The sequence below is a fragment of the Dermacentor andersoni genome, chromosome 2 (assembly GCF_023375885.2).
Source record: "Dermacentor andersoni chromosome 2, qqDerAnde1_hic_scaffold, whole genome shotgun sequence".
NCBI classification, from domain to species: domain Eukaryota; kingdom Metazoa; phylum Arthropoda; class Arachnida; order Ixodida; family Ixodidae; genus Dermacentor; species Dermacentor andersoni.
The window spans coordinates 18,221,147-18,241,968 of record NC_092815.1 but is presented as its reverse complement, the minus strand read 5'-3'; the positions used below and the strand labels follow the sequence as shown (position 1 = coordinate 18,241,968).

Genomic DNA, 20,822 nt, shown 5'->3' with positions numbered 1-20,822 from the left:
ATAAGGTGTTTGTTTCTTTTTGCCTACTTCCCCTCTATGGACTACCTATAGACGAAAGTGGATACAGTGTCTATTTATTTTTGTCCATATACTTTGTATATAGACTTTCTATAGACGAAAGTCGAAAAGATTTCAATTTCTTTTTGTCTACTCGCAGTCTATAGAAAAAATTAGATAAGGTGTTTGTTTCTTCTTTGTCTATTTCCCCTCTATATGGACTACCTGTAGAGGAAAGGCGATACAGTTTCTATTTATTTTTGTCCATACTTTGTCCATAGACTCTCTATATTATGGGCAATAGTCGACAAGGTTTCTATTTCTTTTTCTCTACTCCCGGTGTATTGAATGTCTATAGAAGAAAGTCGATAATATGTAATTCCGAGTTCCCATACCCCCCGCCCTCTGCGAACGCGATGATATGGCGCTGGTTCATGCACGACGGCACCGCAACCCCGGCGCGGCGGGAAAACCGTGCAGACTGCTAGTCTGCGTTCGGTGCAGCTTCCCCGAACGAGGATCGCGGCGGAGCAGGCACTGTCTGAGTCACCAATGTCTTCCAGGCACCCGAAGGCCCTAAACCTGGCTGCTTCCCGGACGCACAGTTCGCGAAGACCAGGTGGTGAAGGTCAGATGGTGATGATGTGGCAAAGGTGGTGAATAAGTGGCAAAAGCCGGCAGACCAGGTGGTGAATTCACCACCTGGTCTGCCTCTGAGTTGTCGTGGTCTTGCATGTCTATAGATTAACAATAGACAAACATCGTTAATCTGGGCCCAACCCGTGTACGCTGTAACCAAGCGCAGGTACCGGTGGATAATACTTAGCTGCGTTTGATATAAGCCACTGAAGTTGTATACTGCTAAGATTGCTGTAGAGCCTATTTGTAGACATTAGTACGCACATAGTGTATACCTCCGCATTTGTTGACCACATGATATGATCTACGTAGTCGCTCTCGGCAATCCCAAGACAGTCTTCACAGTTGTCGCACCACTTTTGCGGCAGTAGAATAAAGAAAGCAAAACGCCGATCCAATTGTTATAATAGATGTTATGAACGCCAGCTTCAGCTACAACTGGATTCCAAACAGGCATCAAGCTAACAGCAAAGACACTCGTAATGTTTGTAGCTGACAACGCGGACTTTGTGAATGTGCGATGAACCGATGTCGTGCATGTGGTGTTCGCGTTGTGTGTCGTCCGATTCTCGGATACTTTTCACATTGTCTTCATATCTCGGCCGCGTCACTAACATCGGGCGGTTTTTTGTTGACTGATATCCTGCACTATAAACCCATCAAAGTTTCTCATTCACTTGAAATAGGTGCCAAATTCTCTGAGCCCACCCAGTGTTTCGCCGGCGGTATGCCTGCGCAGCCTCGCATATGAGTACCTCAATGCTGTACTGATTGCTTTGACCTATCATGGGAACAGAAAAGTAGCACTAACATACGTGCGGGCATCACATTTGGCGGTAGGCTGGAAGATATGCTACAAGTACGCTGTATTACTAATCGACGCTGGCAATAATGCGTCTGAAACGTCTGAAGGGCCCTGTAACGGCTTTTACAAACAGCGCATTCATGTTAGCGTTCCAGTCTCATACGATAGCCCACAGCGTTTGTCATGCAACCTGCCAGCGCATTTCCTTCGTCCATGAAAAAAGATGAATTATGGTGATAAAGATGCATAAGCCACCCGTTCCGGAGCGCATGGCGCGCAGGGAGAGAGAGAAAGAGACAAAAAAAAATGAAGGAAAAGGCGCTCACACTCTTCCGAGCGCGCACGCCCTCGGGCGCGGAGCTCCTGCGCATGCTCGGAGCTCTTGCGCATGCGCGGCGGTGCGTCGTCTCAACGAGTGCGCCAGGCACGTAAACGGTTGTATCGGTGTGCGGTGTCTGCCTGAACGTTGGTGTCTGTGTATGCGTGTCTTCTTTGTGGCATCACACGTCAACTACACCGGACGGTAAGCTTTAGCAAATGTTTTGCGTCAATAGCTAATGATTATGTGAGCGCATTTCGTAGCGCGAAGCGGCTGCATGTAGCGCAGGCGACTCGGGTATAGTGTCGGTTTGTCGTTGACATGGTTTGATAACGCGCTCTTGTTCTCGCTTCTACTATACGGAATGTTTTACGGCGAGCGATCGCCGTAAAATCGCCGTTGATTTTAGCATTATAGTTTAGGTGCGTAAAGAAGGTAGTACACCATGTTTTAACTTGATACTGAGCTACCACTAGGCGGATTGTGTATGTTGGGCAGCCAGTGTGGTAGATCTCATTTCGTGGCGCTTGATCCCGCCTCGATGAATGCTGCGCCGCATGTGTAGTGAAATTCTCGTGACACGCTTTACGTGTATATCTCGAAATTGTGTTGGCATCAAGAATGTTCAGACAGACACGTATAGTTGACTAACTGCTAACGTACTCGGATGAAAGGCCGTGTTTGCGGGGCATGCATCAGCAGTGTGTGCGCTGCCGTTTTCGCATTGTTTAAAAGTAGCAGTATTTTTAAGGTTCCTGGCAACCAATCTAAATAATTTTGGGAAGTTACCGCAAGCAAAACACGAGACTTGAAGAAATATCAAGCAGAAATCACTAGATTCACCCAATCTATTTATATGCAACCACAAACGCCTTTGGAGCATGAAACCTGCGATAAGCTCAGTCACTCGCAGCTTCGCAACTTAGCCGAAAAAATTGGAGAACAATAAATTAGTCGCTCCGAGAAGCACCTTTACACATTTCAAACTGAAGGCATTGCGTTTGACGGTAGTTGGAAGATTTGTTTTTTGTCTCTTTTTTAAACAGTTTAGCAGCAGAAGTTGTCTTTCGAGCTATATGAAAAGCGTTAAGCGCCTTTCGATGCTTCGGCGTTATGCAGTTTACGTGCTCTTAATCACTAGGCAGCTGCTGGCGCAGATTCGCATTGTGCCAGTCGTGCATGGTATGAAGCCCTTGTCGTGCGTAATAAGTGTTTCGGTTTTCATTACTGTTGCATGTAGTGCCGTCGTCTTGGACAGACTGCATACTATATGCGCTGTACAAAAGAAAAAAGAGCCAGATTATCAATTTGGTGGTCTTTTCTTAGTAGATAACGCACAGATTATTCAAATAATTCAGTGGACATTGCATTTGTTCTACCCTTATCAACACACCTAAGAGATCGTAACATGTTTTATTTGATAAGTAACCTGATCAGTACGCCCCCATTCATGTGCATTCTACTGAAAGTGTGGCAAATGTATTCATCTCGAAGTATGAGAAAAGAGACATTGCAGACTGTTCTAAGCGGAAATAAATTGCAAATGTTAACGTGATTGTTCAAAACTGCAGTCAGTATGCTGAGCATGTTCGTTCGGCACGGGCATATTGCATTAACACCTGAAAAATGTGCAGAGTCCAGCCGGGTATCTTTGTTTCAACAATTATTATTATGGGAATCGTTTGGGATTCTCGCATTTCTTTTATTTTTATAAGTACACTGTGTGTCACGTGAACCTGTCTTGAAACGAAACGTGCCGTTACTGGCACCGGCGACCATTACGGTTGTCTAACTGCTTATCATACTGTAGTATAACGAAACATCATAATGGTACTGATTAATATTGCCATGTAGTTTTTAGTCAGAGGTAAACAAAGTTAACTAGAGGCATAAGTGATGAGAGCATATTATATGGAAAACTACTATTGAACCGTAAAAATAACTCATTGTATAGTTTTCCCTCACATTGTTGCATTTGTTTTACGTGTGTCTCTGTGTCTTCCGTGCTGTACTCGTGTGGCCATCAATTACGAACTTGCCGAAGCCCTTGTCAGCTTTATTAAACAAGGGATTCATGTCAGTTGCATCTAATACTACATGTCAAGTGACTGACGTGTTATTCGTTTTATCAAAATATTATGGACTGGCAGTACTTGGCAAGCATTAAACCACAATATTTTTTTATTGCACTTAAGCTGCAGGCGTCATAGATTGCCAGAAAATTTTCATGAAAACAGCCAGGGAAGGCTTGGTATGCTGTCTCGTTATATGTCATACAAAGTTTCCAGAGAATCTCTGTGTTAAACATATTTTTAAAACGTTTCACTTCATAAAAATTGAGGGAAATTGGTTCTATTTATTTAAAAAAAAAAAGAAAGTCAAGCATACTGACAAGGCATTTCTTACTCAATATGTTTTTTTTTGCGTTAGCTAAACGTCCTGAACCTCGATAGCCTAGAAAAAATTTTCATCTTTCAAAGCACCTTAAATAATTTACTGTCATAGAATTCATTCGAACTATACTATCAGTTCTGTTTCCTAGGAGGTGCATATCTTTCGTGCCATGACACAAAGTGCTCGTGTGGTATTTCGGGTGCTCATGTGGTATACCTAACTTGGAAACCTGTTAGCATGCCCAAGAGGCCTCATTACCTGTAAGAAATTAAGTGACCATATCAATACAATCAACCCATCTGCCTTCTGTTGAAGTTATGGCCAATGACCCATTCATTTAAAAGTATTAGAAAGACATTTAAATGTGTATTAAGCAAAATAAATTACAATCTTAGGCATGATACTGAATATTCCAGTCACGTCTTCTGAAAATATCCCTCTGCACGGGCATACTTAACTACCAGCCAAAGAAAATGTACAGACAGCCCAACTGGGTAACGTTTCAGCAATAAATATAGAGACCATTTGGGATAAGTACATTAATGCATCATATATGAACTTTTCATAAAAGGGAACATACTGTTGCTGGCACGAGCAGCAGTTGTGACTGTTTAATTGTTCACCATACCATGCAAGAAAACATTGTATAAAGGTACTGATTTGTATTGACAAGCAGCCATTAGTCATAGTTAAACCGCATTAAGTATTGACTTAGATGGTTTGAGCAAATATATTAAGCTGCCTAATGAACATAACAAAAAATACACACTTGTTATTTTTGCCTCATTTTGCTGCATCTACTTATTTGCAGCATACACCTGCAGCACCTTTGGGAGTAATGACACAAAGGTCAAGGCCAGCCTGGCGACCATGCTTGCCAAGGAGTAGTGTAAATATTTAATCTGTTTCCATAATAGCATAAGACATGAATTTAAGGAATTCATCTATTATATCCAGCAATAAAAACTGTTAATGCATTGCCGGTGCATTTGTTTTATTTTTTTGCGCTGCATGATTCAGCACTATATGAATTCTTTCTGTTTATGCAACATATATAAAAGTACAGCTGGTTCAGGAGCAATATTAATCTACTAACGGTAATGCATAAGTGCAGATGAAAAGGAACAGGTGCACATGCATAAACACATTCAAAACGTTTTGCTACCGCATGTAAAGAAAAATGTGAACTAACTTGTAGATAGCCGCTATGGAGTTATGGCCTTATACACTCTTTGTAGACTTGTCTATAAAATGTCTGTGTCTTGGAGTGTCTATAGATTAATGAAAATTCATGTTTATTGACGAATGTCTGCAGAATGTCATAGAAAAAAGTGTATCGGATTATGAAGTTCTGTTTTTGTAGACTGAAGTCTATAGAATGTCTATAGACTATCTATATACATTTGTCTATAGACATTCCATAGACTTCAGTCTACAAAAGTAGAACTGTATATATAGTTCTACTTTTGTAGACTGAAGTGTATAAAATGTCTACAGACAAATGTCATCTATAGACATTCTATAGACTTCAGTCTACAAAAGTAGAACTGTAAGCCTATACACTTGTCCATAGACATTCTGCAGACAACTGTCTACAAACATGAATTTTAATTAATCCATAGACACTCCATAGACTCGGACTTTTTATAGACTAGTCCATAAAAAGTGTATGGCCATAAGTCCATAGACAGTCTATAGACTCAGACTTTTTATAGACTAGTCCATAAAAAGTGTATGGCCATAAGTCTATAGACCGTCTATAGAATGTCTATAGACTCAGACTTTTTATAGACTAGTCTATAAAAAAGTATGACCATAAGTCTATAGACTGTCTATAGACAGTGTATAGACAGTCTATAGACTCAGACTTTTTATAGACTAGTCTATAAAAAGTGTATGGCCATAAGTCTATAGACAGTCTATAGACTCAGACTTTTTATAGACTAGTCTATAAAAAGTGTATGGCCATAAGTCTATAGACTAGTCTAAAGAAATGTCTATAGACGGTCTATAGACTTCATAGACAAATGTCTATAGACTGTCTATGGACTTTCTATAAAAATTTTTGTAAGGGGTGGAAAAGGGAAGGCGCGCCTGCAGTAAAGCCGCTCACTCGCAGCGGGCATTCGGCACCCTACATTTGGTGCTCGTCAACGTACGTGGTCGGCATAGCACAGAGCTGAATTTCTTTGTGTTTCAGCAACGAAACAACTGGAGCAGTATGACGTGACGATTCATTTGCCCGATTCTATCATTTCTTACATCCACCGTTCGTGACCACCCGATCATGGCGATAACGTGGGCCACTGACGAAGTGCGACAAGAAAAAAAAAAAAAACTGAATGCGATCAATATGATCGCTGCATTACCCCCGCTGCTGTCATCACTGAGATCTGAAACTAAGCACCGATCTAAGACTTAAAAAAAAAAAAAGAAGGAAAAACATGAGACGGAATGTTATAAAGTACGGGCCCCTCGTGCCAAAGCGGCATCGGCCACGCTGCTTAAACATAATTTAATGACCGTTTGTAGGAACGAGGCCTCACGTAGTGTTTTATAGAATATTAGACCAACTGCAAGAAAGAAAAGTGGTTAGAGGATTCCCCTGGTATCGGGTGGGAGAAATAAGCGTATCCTCAGCCGTTTATGCATTGTGATTTTTTTTCCCGCTTCAAGAATTGTGGCCAATGCTGCTCATCTACTGCCCAGTCACTTCGCGCAGACGCCCACATATCATTACACGCTGCTTTGGCACACACACAAACTCTGTTCCTTTAAATACAGCTGAGGAATTGAATGTACTCCTCACACTGTCACACAGAGCGCCAGCGAGTGGCACGCGGAGCGAGTGTCGAGTATATCAAATTGCAAGGCTCCGACATTTAGTCAGTCATCTGTCGTCGTCATTTTGGAACGCTCTGTCGCGCTTTCGCTCGCGATCTATGACCGCCACAGTCTCCATGGTCTGTTTTCGATCGCCAGCAGCATCGGATGGCTTCTATCAAACAAGCACGCTGCTTATCGGATTCGACTGCATATATATAGAAGCGAACGGATCAGTGTGCCGTCGTTTCCGTACGTGTGCAGAAATTACCGACGCCTTTAGAGAACGAACTGCACGCGGTGTGCGTTGCGCGGGCGCACACGTGCTCACGAGTGCGTTTCTCTGTGCGGGCTGGCTGGCTGTGAAACTATGCTCTGGCCGAAAAAACACAGAGCTCTGCTGCTACCGAAGTCACGTGCCCGCTTTGTGCGGGCCGCTTACAGAGTCACCTGCAGGAGACGCCACGCTCATTCCCACATGGCTACACCGGCCCACATGGATGGGTGCCGGTGTAATGCCGTTCTGAGCGTGCGCTTAAATTGAGTCAAGGCGCGCAATGAAAAGCTTCCGACGCCCCGAAGGCTATAAGGCACCGGAAATGAATTTTTCTGGAGCACGTTCTCCGTATCGCAGCAAGTTGAAAAAATTAACGCAAGCCCGCTAACCTATTTCCTCAATGCAGGCGTCGGAAGCGTGCTGCGCTGGGTGGATAAGCAAATTTAATACGTGAATATTACCAGCGGTATAATTACACGACTGAAATGACATCTTACTCGTCCACAATGGAATGGAACGTGTAAAGCTTGTGTGCCCAGTCACAGCGAATACAGGACGTATGAGCAATCCACGTCAAGCTCCGCAAAGGTGTCCCTTGAATGTCAAATTTTGTTAAAGCCATTTTCAATACACTTAGGGACAAAATATGCTCATCATTGGAGCTCTTCAATATTGTGCTGATCATCAAAAGAAAACTGGTTGTGATAAAATACAATAAAAATTGTTCTCGCCATGAAAAAGCCCCTGCAATATTTCCCAGTCGCGAAGCCGCCTTCTTGAAGCGCCGCCAAGACGTCAAAAGTGTAGCATCTGCGAGTGTTTGCGCAGTGGCTGCTCGATTCTATCCCTCACAGACGCTGTTTTGAGACGTTAGTGGGTTTTTGAATACTCATTTACTTGGCTAGAAAACCAATGAGCGGCCATTAGCTGTGAAGGCGTTACGCACATAAATTGTAGCGTCGCTTCGGTCACTGGGTTTTTACGTGTTCGTGACGTGAAAGTCTGCAGTAACCGTTATGGAAAAGAAAAACGGAGAGCGAGAGAGTGAGACTCGTATATTCCTAAACACCATATCTTTCCCGACCTGCCTTACAGAAGAGCATGCCAAATGTCCCACATGCACTGGTGAACAAATGCAGTCGTTGCCTTTCGTTGGATATGCTGTTCCTCTTTTCTTTCTTCCCACGCACCTTGGATACAGCGTATTTAGTGTTCATAAAGTCAAGCCATCGATTAATTTTCTGCGGACTGGAGGAGGCAATTCTCAGTGAGCTTAAGATGACCGAGAGGCCGCGCTGAGAGCCTTAATCAACCTTTGTTGCTCAGCTTTTCACTAATCGATCAATGCCTGCTAAAGTGGAAGCACACAAACCGGTTCCAAACGATTCAAGTAGTTATTTTCTCCGTTCAGGAGGCTGAACCCGAATCGAACCGAAATGTCTGAACCGTAACCTGAACCGAACCCACAAGAGTTCCGGTTCGACACTTATGCATAGTATATTACAATAATCCGATTTCATCTGCGGGTGCTCGCTTCTGCGACTCGGATCGCAACTTATGATGAATTCCAATAGGTGGTGACCAAAACATGGCGGCCATGACAGACGTCGAGTGTCGCTGCGAGGAATGCGTGGCACCTCTGCCGGCTGAAGGGCGAGCGTTCCAGATTTGGAGCGCGTGCTCTCCGCCGGATGGCAGCGCAATGCGGATGTGCCACTGGAACCGACCGCCTACGTACGGGCGGAAGACACGACGACGGAGCCGATCGACGCGAGCACGGCGGTCCGCAGTTGTTCTGCGAAAGTATACACCACACGTGATGGTCGGAGATGAACATTGTCTTGGCTGTCAATGGCCTGTACCACGTGCTAGTACACGGAGGCGACACATGCAGCTCCCGTGCACTATATACGGGGTTGTCATATTCAAGTTCTACTGAATTTTGAAAAATCGCCAATGGCAGATAGCATAATTATACTCCTTGAGCTATACTACTCTCAGAGGCAGACATTATTTGCAGGAGAAATGAAAGTTAATGCCCTACTAATTAACCCATTCTTTCCGAAATAACTTATAAACTAATTACCTTCCTTCACATATTGAAATTAACAATTGTCGCCATTGACTTTAAAGACAAATCAACTTGGAACAAATTTTATGGATGACACCAGTTTCGATATATGCGTTCCCAAAGTTTGCAACGAAATGCATTGACACTATTTGTTCTAGTTAACATATTCTTTAGTAGCGTGACCTGCAGTGACTGGCGCTACTGCGTGTGACCTGTACTGTGCGTCTTTCTTTCCGCTCTCCTCCTATCCTTCCTATCTTCCATTGCTGTTTCTGTCTCCTCTTTTCTGAAGAGTAGGCAGGCGTAGTGCCCCTTCAGGTGGCAATTGCCAGCCTGCTCCTCACTTTCCCTTTCCTGTCAAATGTACATGTTTTAAAAACAAATAATAATAATAATAATAATAATAATGACGATGATGATGATGCATTGATCATTAACTTTCGAGCTTCAATGCATAAAGAGGCGCTTTATGCATTTTTAAGAGCGGACGCCAACTGCCTCCTCTCAAGTATCATCCGAACAGAGACAGAAAAGCACTAAGACAATCCGGATAATCGCCACGGACGACTCCAAAATTGGACCCCACCATGAAATTTAGGCTACCACCCAAAATTCAGCGCAGCTGTGCCAGCCTCCTGGCTGGGGGTGGCGTTCGCGCGAGGGTAGGTGCACCTCGTGCGACGCACCGAGTCACCAGAACTGTGAACTGTGCAATGTGAAAGAGACTATAGGTCATGTGCTGGCGTGACTGCCCTCGGTATAGGTGGAAGAGCGTCAAAAGTTGAATAATGTACTTGCGCGCCTCGGCAGCCCACCTCTGTCGGAGGTCGTTATTTCGGCCCTTGGTCCGACGTTAAATCGAGTTTTAAGGCTATCCGGGCCTTACTAGATTTTTTAAGAAGCACGGGCCTGGACTGTAGGCTTTAAGTTGTCCAAACAGCTTACTATATGCTTTAAAGCATATAGCTGTTTACAGCATATAGCTGTCCAAACAGCTTACTATATCTTTCCTCATCATCGGCACCCATCGTGCCCTTTTTCTTCCCTCTTCCCTTTCCCTCAACGCAGAATAGCTGGCTAGAGTAATGTATCTCAGGCCTACCTCTCTGCATTTCGTATCATTAAACCTTTTTAGTTGTGCATTTTTACGGCAAGTTTGGCTGCGCTTATCTCAAAACTGGTGCTAGTTTCGAAATACATCCTCAGTGGATATGCCTTGTGAAATCACTGGCTTCTATCCGTGCATTGCAACATGTGCGCTTAAGTAATTAGTCGAAATGTTAATAAATTACTGTTTGTTAAACAGTCAATTATACATACTGACGAACAGTTTAAGTAATGTAGACCTCTTCGAGTATTCCAGCTCAATAATTCGATTTGTGCTAAATGTCACAGGCGATATTAAAAAATTCAGTTAACATTAAAATAAAACTCTCGGTATATCGGGAAGCACAGATAAACGCTTTTTCTTCCAAGGTACGCCATTGGCGCGTTTAATTCATTGTAAATGTCGAGGCACAGCATATATGATTGCAACACAGCCGTTGATATCATACGCTTACGTAAAGTGTCACCCCCAGCCACAGTGGGAACTCTGTTATACGCAGTGCTTGGTGAAGTGCGCCAAATAACGAGTACGGCTTTATTTCAGGCTACTTTGCAGGTATACCTACACAGTGCTAACGTGATCTCGCGAAAACTGGCGTTTGGCTTTCCCTAGTGGGGGTGCCCCTGCATGGCAAGCGACAATTTCGTTTGTAGACAGCCGTAATAGGCCACAGGACTGAGACTGGACGCTTCCTGCTGACTGCTGCAGATGGAGCGAGGACAGTTTAAACCTGACACGATATCCAGATAGCAGTTTGACAGCAATGAGAGAGGATGTGAGGCCTTTTTTTTTCTCACTCTTTTATTTCTTTTACTAGCGTAACGTGAATCGCCACTTTAACTAGTTGACAGCCAGAGAGAGAGAGAGAGAGAGGGAAAGGCAAAGGAAAGACAGGGAGGTTAACCAGAGCTTATGTCCGGTTGGCTACCTTGTACTGGGGGAGGGGCAAAGGGATGCGATAAGTGAGAGAGAGAAAACGAATGAAAAAAACCACACACACGCACACGATACAGAACTGTTTCTGTGGGCACTGTTGGAAAGTAGGACTTCAGAAAAAGACGTTTATACGGAGCATTCACAAATGACAGTGAGTGAGTTAACAGGGCCTACAAGAGCGACTGGGTCGATTGCCTCGATTCCCACATGGGCCGGCAAGGCCTTAAAAGGTCGCTAAAGAAAAGAAGAAAAAGCCGGCAGATTCCACGCCCTGTGGGAATCGATGTTATGCGAATCAGTGTGTGGGGATCCTACGAAGTTAAAGAAACGACCATGAGAGCACCAAGATGTAGGCGGCTGTTTCACGACCTACATGACACGCATGTCATGACCTATCATTTATGTTCGCCATACACTCTTTTCATACCATGCCAATTTTGTTACATACCAAGTTAACGAAACGACCATGAGAGCAACAAGACGGATAGATAGATAGATAGATAGATAGATAGATAGATAGATAGATAGATAGATAGATAGATAGATAGATAGATAGATAGATAGATAGATAGATAGATAGATAGATAGATAGATAGATAGATAGATAGATAGATAGATAGATAGATAGATAGATAGATAGATAGATAGATAGATAGATAGATAGATAGATAGATAGATAGATAGATAGATAGATAGATAGATAGATAGATAGATAGATAGATAGATAGATAGATAGATAGATAGATAGATAGATAGATAGATAGATAGATAGATAGATAGATAGATAGATAGATAGATAGATAGATAGATAGATAGATAGATAGATAGATAGATAGATAGATAGATAGATAGATAGATAGATAGATAGATAGATAGATAGATAGATAGATAGATAGATAGATAGATAGATAGATAGATAGATAGATAGATAGATAGATAGATAGATAGATAGATAGATAGATAGATAGATAGATAGATAGATAGATAGATAGATAGATAGATAGATAGATAGATAGATAGATAGATAGATAGATAGATAGATAGATAGATAGATAGATAGATAGATAGATAGATAGATAGATAGATAGATAGATAGATAGATAGATAGATAGATAGATAGATAGATAGATAGATAGATAGATAGATAGATAGATAGATAGATAGATAGATAGATAGATAGATAGATAGATAGATAGATAGATAGATAGATAGATAGATAGATAGATAGATAGATAGATAGATAGATAGATAGATAGATAGATAGATAGATAGATAGATAGATAGATAGATAGATAGATAGATAGATAGATAGATAGATAGATAGATAGATAGATAGATAGATAGATAGATAGATAGATAGATAGATAGATAGATAGATAGATAGATAGATAGATAGATAGATAGATAGATAGATAGATAGATAGATAGATAGATAGATAGATAGATAGATAGATAGATAGATAGATAGATAGATAGATAGATAGATAGATAGATAGATAGATAGATAGATAGATAGATAGATAGATAGATAGATAGATAGATAGATAGATAGATAGATAGATAGATAGATAGATAGATAGATAGATAGATAGATAGATAGATAGATAGATAGATAGATAGATAGATAGATAGATAGATAGATACTGTTAAAGTGGCAAATGTTCGCCAAGAAATACTTTGCATTTAATATAAATGCCGCTGTATTACAGTAAACTGGGTTTCTACGATATCTCTTACCGCGACAGGCGTCTTGGAGAGACAGAGAAGACGAAAGATGGACGGCTCACTGCGCAGCGTCATCATTTTAACGTCGTCTGCTCAGGCAGGTACAGTTGATCGGAAAAGCGGAGCTACACTCCATCCTGAAGGACCAAGTTTCGAGAACACTCACTGCGTCACGACGGCCTAATACCAGTAGGTATTCGACACAAGGCGCTGAGGTTTAGGCGCGAAATTCAAGAATGGGAAGCGTTTTCTCTTTAGTGTCCGTTTATAAGCATGTTCTATGCTCGCCGGTCGAACCTTGGGAGTAACAAAAGCAGGGCCGGTGGTAACGTCACCCCGGCCAGGTTGCTTTCCCGTGGGAAACACCAGTCAATCTCTAAGGCACTTCAAAGTAATTGGCGCGGGTTGGATTACGGTCCCCAGAATATTGAATAATTACAGGAGACCATGGTTGGGTTGCCTCGCACCGTTTTGTTGGGCGAAAACGAGAACGCCCTCTTCTGTCTCCCTTCGCTTATTCTGCTGCGCTGATCGTCGACTTCACAGTGCGGCGTTCCTTTAGTGTAGGTGTTCGCATGGACAAATAATTTTATCACGCGGCTGTCGGGTCATTAAATGCAAAGAATAATGTTAGGGCCCGATGGTGAAATTCTTCTTGAGATTCCAAACAATTTACTCCATGGGACGCCTTGAGGACGCCCTCCATGGGACGCCCCGAAGCATATGGCGTCTCGGAAGTGCCACTTGGCCCGTTCTGGGAGCGGAGGATGCGCCAATTGAGAAACCTTGACCTCATTCGCCCTTGACCAGAACACAAGACGCCGACGTACGTGGCCGATTTTTCCGGCGTGCCACCACAAGATGCGCGTGCTCACGTTTTGTGTGAATTGCCGCATATTTCAGACTAGTCCCTGCTGGTAATTTCGCGAGCAGTCTGGGCTGGTGGCGGAAGATCGATTGTTGTTGAAAATACCAGCGGCTACTAGAACAGCCATCGCGGCTTCAGAACTGCCTAACTACGGTCGATCCACAGCGACTTAAAAATGCAAGAGAACATGCCTGTTTTCGTCCAGTACGCGCATGCAGCTGCGATACAAAGGACGACGAGAGCGCTGCTGCAGCGCCAACGAGTCGTAATGTGGCGCGACGGCGGCAGCGGGGACCCTCTACGCTGCTGCTGGGCGCGGTCGGGCGGCCACGCCCGAGTAGGGGCGCGCCGTAATGAAAGTGCTGCTATTAACTGGGCGCCGCCATTGTGGCATCCCCCTCGCGCCGCCATTGTCGCCCCCTCCCGGATTAGTGGCGTTGCGCTTTCGACGCAACTCCTTCCCGTCAGGACGAGGAGTTCATTGATACGCGAGCCATTCATTGGCCCCGCGTAGAGGAGAGCCGATGAATAGCCCCGCACGGACAATCGCCGTCACGGGGGCAGCGTCAAGTAACCAACGGACCCCGTTGAGAACGGGTTCGCACGCGGTCAAGACACAGCGATGGGAACGCGAGAAGGGGCCCTCTTGGAGCCGTCCGTTCCGTGCGCGACGGCGAGCACTGGACGGCCTGCGCTTCTCCGGATACTGAAGACGAGCCGCAACGTTTGACGAACCGCGTTTTTTTTTTTATTAGGAATAACGATGTGGGCGCTGCAAAAATCACGCCACGAGCCGCGTTTTGGTTGCACACATCGGCCAGTCTGTAGCTGCTGTAACTAGGACCACCATTTACACTGTAGAACGCGGAAGCACTGTTCCTTCGACGCTGTTTCTTCGGCAGCTTCATCCCCTGAAGAACGGACCGAGCCGGTCCCGAAACGTGAGTAACTTCTTAACCATGACAGCAGCAGTTTTCGCTTTCAATATTAACCATCCCGTCTGACATGCGGGGTCGCACCACATGCCACAACGTTGTGCTTTCGCAAAATCCTTCAGCTGAAAAGCGAGTCGGATGCTCGCGCGAATGGCGTCGCTTTCGGGTGGGCTCGCCACTCAGCGGCGTCTGCGTGATGTCGCGTCCATTCTGCTTCTGCTGTCTCCCACGGCGTGCAGCCAACCTTCCGCGTTTAGCTGCCACTCTCAAAAGGCGACAATAGGACGGAACAACAGCCGGCAATGATTTCAATGCTAGATCAGCCTGCGGTCAATATCCCCGTCACAAACATCTGCAATTATCTGTGCTGCAAGCATGAAATCAAGGTGATCGTGCAAACCACTGGACACAAATGAAAGACACCATGGGGTATTTTAGGAGAGACTAGAAGAAGTGCGCCATTTTTTTTTCTTAATGCTAGCCCGGCAGCATTCAAATCTCGCGACGAAGCTAGCTCTTCGAGGTCATCATCATCATCATCAGCCTGGTTACGCCCACTGCAGGGCAAAGGCCTCTCCCATACTTCTCCAACTACCTCGGTCATGTACTAATTGTGGCCATGTTGTCCCTGCAAACTTCTTAATCTCATCCACCCACCTAACTTTCTGCCGCCCCCTGCTACGCTTCCCTTCCCTTGGAATCCAGTCCGTAACCCTTAATGACAGTCCGTAACCCTTAATGACCATCGGTTATCTTCCCTCCTCATTACATGTCTTGCCCACGTCCATTTCTTTTTCTTGATTTCAACTAAGATGTCATTAAATCGCGTTTCTTCCCTTACCCAATCTGCTCTTTTCTTATCCCTTAACGTTACACCCATCATTCTTCTTTCCATAGCTCATTGCGTCGTCCTCAATTTAGGTAGAACCCTTTTCGTAAGCCTCTAGGTTTCTGCCCCGTACGTGAGTACTGGTAAGACACAGCTGTTATACACTTTTCCCTTAAGGGATAATGGCAAACTACTGTTCATGATCTGAGAATGCCTGCCAAACGCACCCCAGCCCATTCTTATTCTTCTTATTATTTCAATCTCATGATCCGGATCCGCAGTCACTACATGTCCTAAGTAGATGTATACCCTTACCACTTCCAGTGCCTCGCTACCAATCGTAAACTGCTGTTCTCTTCCGAGACTTAAACATTACTTTAGTTTTCTGCAGATTAATTTTTAGGCCCACCCTTCTGCTTTGCCTCTCCAAGTCAGTGAGCATGCATTGCAGTTGGTCCCCTGAGTTACTAAGCAAGGCAATATCATCAGCGAATCGCAAGTTACTAAGGTATTCTCCATTAACTCTTATCCCCAATTCTTCCCAATGCAGGTCTCTGAATACCTCCTGTAAACACGCTGTGAATAGCACTGGAGAGATCGTATCTCCCTGCCTGACGCCTTTCTTTATTGGGATTTTGTTGCATTCTTTATGGAGGACTACGGGTTTACGAGGACTACGAGGTATACTTTGCATTAAAGTACATTTGGCATTACTATGGTAGAAACACAGTGAGTAGAACTACAGCACTGCATTCCGCGCTCTCTGTCAACTTGTTGTTAAACAGCGCGAAATGAGATAAAGGACGGCAGAAAAGGTGGGACGAAAACAAGAGCTTGTCTTCATCCCTACTTTCTTGCCATCTCGTTTAACAAGATGGAGCAGCAACAAGCGATGTCCTTACTGCTCCCTGTTAAGCCGAGGCTGATAAACTCGGACTAGATAATCTCGCTTCGCTGTTCTTCTGATGTATTCGATAGTCGGAAAGCAAATAATAACACTGGTTCTAAAAGAGGCGCAGCAGGTAAAGTCGAAACGTGTGTCGACCAGAACAGGAGCGTCTCGCACAGAATCCACCTCGACGTTACGACGAAACCAATTATACTCTCTTGCGTGATTCGTCGCGATGTGTCGATGCCTAGGTATAGGTGCTCTCAGTATAGTTGGCACAGCCGATTAAGTGCTCGATTATTGGCGAATACGACCTTTGATGTGCAGGTTCGTCAAGCTCGCTAACACAGTCGCCCGTAGACTGAAGTATTCCATCCATTTTCTGCATCGGCGACCACATTTCCTTTCGCATTTCGCATTCAAAATGTTCAAGATGTTTATATTTCACGCTAATCGTTCACGTTAAAATTTTCGGACCATGTGGTGGCTCCCTAAAGATCCGGAAGTGAATTGAATTTCTGTCATCTAAATGTCATTTTAATGTCTTAAAAAGTTTAATTTAACAACCCGGTACATAAAGCAATCGCCACTACATAATCTCGTAAACATTTGGTCGCGATGAGTTCAGAAGAGCGACGGTTTTACTGAAAGGTCATTTGCGCAGTTGCTGCAATTGAGCCGGTGGCTTTGTTAATTCGGCAATTTGATGGGCCCACGCCAACACCATCCATGCTCTGTCTCGAAATACTGCACCGAAGTGGAAGCTAGCTACGATCAACGTGGACCAATCAGGAGCACGTTAATAGCCCACGTGTTTGCGTCAAATTCTTGCTCCGTGCGTCGGAACAACCTGGCACTTTACGCCACGGATCTATGTCCTACTTTCTTTCTCTCTCTCTATCCCCCTTTCCGCTGCGCGAACAGGCGGCAATAAAAGCTTGTCGTCAGGGCAGCTATAGCTTTAAATAACGTGTTGTTGCCGGGCCAGTTGGCTCATACTTCCACGTTTAAGCAAGCGCACACTTAGCACAAAGTTTCTTTCATTATAGTGCAAAGTCAAACCATCGCTCTAGCTGGCATTTCGCCGGATCGTCCGCTTGCGTGTCCGTGAGTTCACTAGCTCTGATAAACTTCTGCAGCGACACCTCTTAAGAGGACACTAAAGAGGTACGTATCAAGTTAACCTTTTAGTGAATTACGCTTCTGAAATACCAAAGCGGTCACTCTTGGCGTCAGACGAGGCTTGATAAGAGCGAAAAGAATTGAACTCGGGACGCGTTGTAATACCAACTTCAAGTTTCGGCAGCAGGTTGCCTGACGTCATGGATTTTGAGAGCGTCTGCTCGTGTATAGTTATCGGTACAGACAAACTACTTTGCCTTCTAGATAGATAGAGAAAGACAGAGAGGTTAACCAGAGTAATTATTCGGTTAACTGGCTGCTCTGCACTGGGGGAGGGGGAACAGAGTAGAAAGGACGAAGAGAAAAGAAGATATGAAGCTAATCTGTTCGCATAAGCACAAGGAAGCGCATTGTCGTCCCGGTAGCGGCGCCGGCTGCTGCACTTTTTATTCAGTGTGGAAAAAAGAAATGTGCGAGCAGCAAAGCGCGGTACAAACAAATTCGATTTTGAAGATGAAGAACTTTCTCATTTAAACATAACCGAAAAGAAATATTTAGGAAGATGACTATGCATACGCGTCCTGGCGTGCCGGGCCTGTACAATGGGCTTGCTATAAGAGCAGGACAGTGTGTTACGCTGTTCTTCCAAGACTACATTCGCATTTATATGGCGATCAAATTACGGTGACTCGCAGAGCAAAGAAATGTTTTCCACAAGCCAGTACGTCATGTCACCGATATCGAATCATTTTCTGAGAGTGATTGTGTGCACAAAAGCCCGATAGGCTGGGGCTCGTTAGCATGCGACGCTCGTTTCATCGATAATCTCAAAATCCAGCGACCTAGTACAGGATGCTTGCGCCGCCAGCCATCTTTCCTTTATTTATCGCGCCTTTTCTGGCTTATGAAAACAAGTTCAATCACAAGCACATGATTTTCCAGCGACAAGTATTGCCGTCGCGGAAGGCAATCCGTCGCTTGTCGCGTCGCCGGCTTCTGGCCAGCCAGAAAATGTCGCTTGTCGCCCGGAAGCCCGCGCGGCGGCTTCCGGATTGCGCAACAACACACCACCGACCAGTCCACCCGCTGCTCTCCGCCGTGACAAGCAAGTGGTAAAATTAGCGTTCGCCTTTTCTTTAATCTCCCGGCGAGGGCAAACTATAGGTAATTTACTGTCGTTGTTATGGAAATCAGTTGTTTGTTTAGACGTTGGTAGGTCTGAGACGTCACCGAGAGCCGCGAAAGTGTTTTGATTTCTACGTACCAGAGGGCGCCATAGGGTGTCACGCTAGCGACATGGAACGCATTTTTTACTCGAGATGAGAGCGCATTAATACTACCTAGTACACTCTGGTTAAAGTTTTATTAGGATAACAATAAAAATGTCTCACTACGTTTATCTTTTCGTTTTTTTTCGCGATGCCGCGTTCATGTGGTTGCCGCGACGCGACAGGGTCTGCCTGTCTCTTGAATGTGGCGTGACGCGATTTTGTATTCAAGACGCGTAAAACTGGCGGAGGCGAATAGGGCAACGCAGGTGGCTGAAGACGACTGACGTTAAGCCACGCGCCAAGCAAAGCCGCGTTGTCGCGGGAGCCACGGTTCCCGCATCATTTTGAAACAATGGGCGGGAGTTGGCTGCCGCCGTTTCCTGCGCGCGAGCCTCGTAACGAGCGGACATCCTCGTCGCCAGCACGCGACACGCGCTCAAGGGCGGCGGCCGGTTGCGCAAATCGCGGGCGCAAAGCCGTCTGCGGGCGGACCAAGATGGCGCTCGTCGGCCAGTGGCTGCCGGACCAGGGTTTCCCGAAATACGAAAAGCGCCTCCCGGCCGAGCCAAAAAAGAGGCTCGGCTCGAGCAAGACTAAACAAGCTAGGGGCGCAAGAAAAAGGCGGCGCCCTCCCGGAATAGCAACCTCCTCCGCAGGCGACTCGGTGACACACCGCCGGGCTAAAAATGTATCCGCCGCGCGCGCCCCGCGATACAGCGATCCGTTTTCTTTGGCTCACCTTGATGGAGTCGTAGCAGGCGATCACGCGTCCGTTCTGCACCTCCACGTTGGGCGGAGGGTGGGCGAACTTGCACTCGGCATCTTGGCGCGAGCACTTGTTCCGCTGGTACTCGCGGCACACCTCGAGCTGGAGCCACCGCGAGTCCTTGGCCGCCACCAGGCTGGACGGGGTGGCCAGCACGAGCGACGAGGCCTGCGGCTGCACGACGGCGGCCGCGGCGGCCGTCGGGCTCGGCGGACTGGGCGGCGTCGCCACGACGGCGGCTGGCGGTGCCACGGGGCCCAGGGCTGCTCGGTCGGCCGCAACGAGGACGCTGCTGCGGCTGCGGCTACGGCTGCTGCGGCTGCTACGGCTGCGAGGCGAAGACGTGTGCCTCTGCTAAGAACGACGCATGTGCGAATGCACACGCTGCACGCTAAACACTTTTGGCTCAGCTGATCGAGTTAGCAACAAAAATGTCATCGGCACTCAGCGCGAGTCAGCGTTGTGAACTATTAATGACGACTTCCAGTGTTTCCCGTAATGTTTATAGCAAACTCGGCCATTACAAATAACGTTTGTGGAAAAGTATTTTTCTTACTCAAGTATGGTGCACTCTTCAACGCCACCGCATAGGTGCTGCCATTTTCGAACAGTGACTGCGCCGCCATTGAGCGTCTTGGGACTTATCCTTCCCAATATAAGATGACGTGCAGACCAATTCAGAAAAGCGCTGTTTTCGCTTTCTGGCTGCATTATTATTCGCCAGTGACGGTTGAAGACGTTACTGCTGGTGATGATTTAAACAAAGACTCACTTTGGCCTGATGGCGGTTGGTAGGCGCGTGTGTGTCATTGTTGTTGTCTGAAAACGTGGCTGGTACCCACGTAGGGGATTGGCCACACTGGACTGATTGAAAACAAAATACCAAAAGGGGTAAAGGTACACATGCAAAGCGAGGCATTAGGCAACTAGATGATACAAATTTTTAGAGGGTCTAAACATAAACTTAGGAAAAAGTAAAAGTAAAGTAATGTGTCCCACGGTCGGCGCCTTAGCAGCGTAACCTTCCTGACGCTTAAATGAACTTGTG

At 45.4% G+C, this 20,822-nt stretch overlaps 1 protein-coding gene across 1 annotated transcript in view; it reads right to left on the bottom strand.

Annotated features, from left to right (window-relative positions):
• The window catches only part of mbl (splicing regulator muscleblind), a 150,143-nt gene that overhangs the window by 78,752 nt on the left and 50,569 nt on the right, over nucleotides 1–20,822 (bottom strand). Inside the window, exon 2 of the mRNA XM_072286112.1 lies at nucleotides 19,748–20,125. Within this exon, the coding sequence (XP_072142213.1) occupies nucleotides 19,748–20,125 (378 nt within the window). The remainder of the gene's footprint in view (nucleotides 1–19,747; nucleotides 20,126–20,822) is intronic.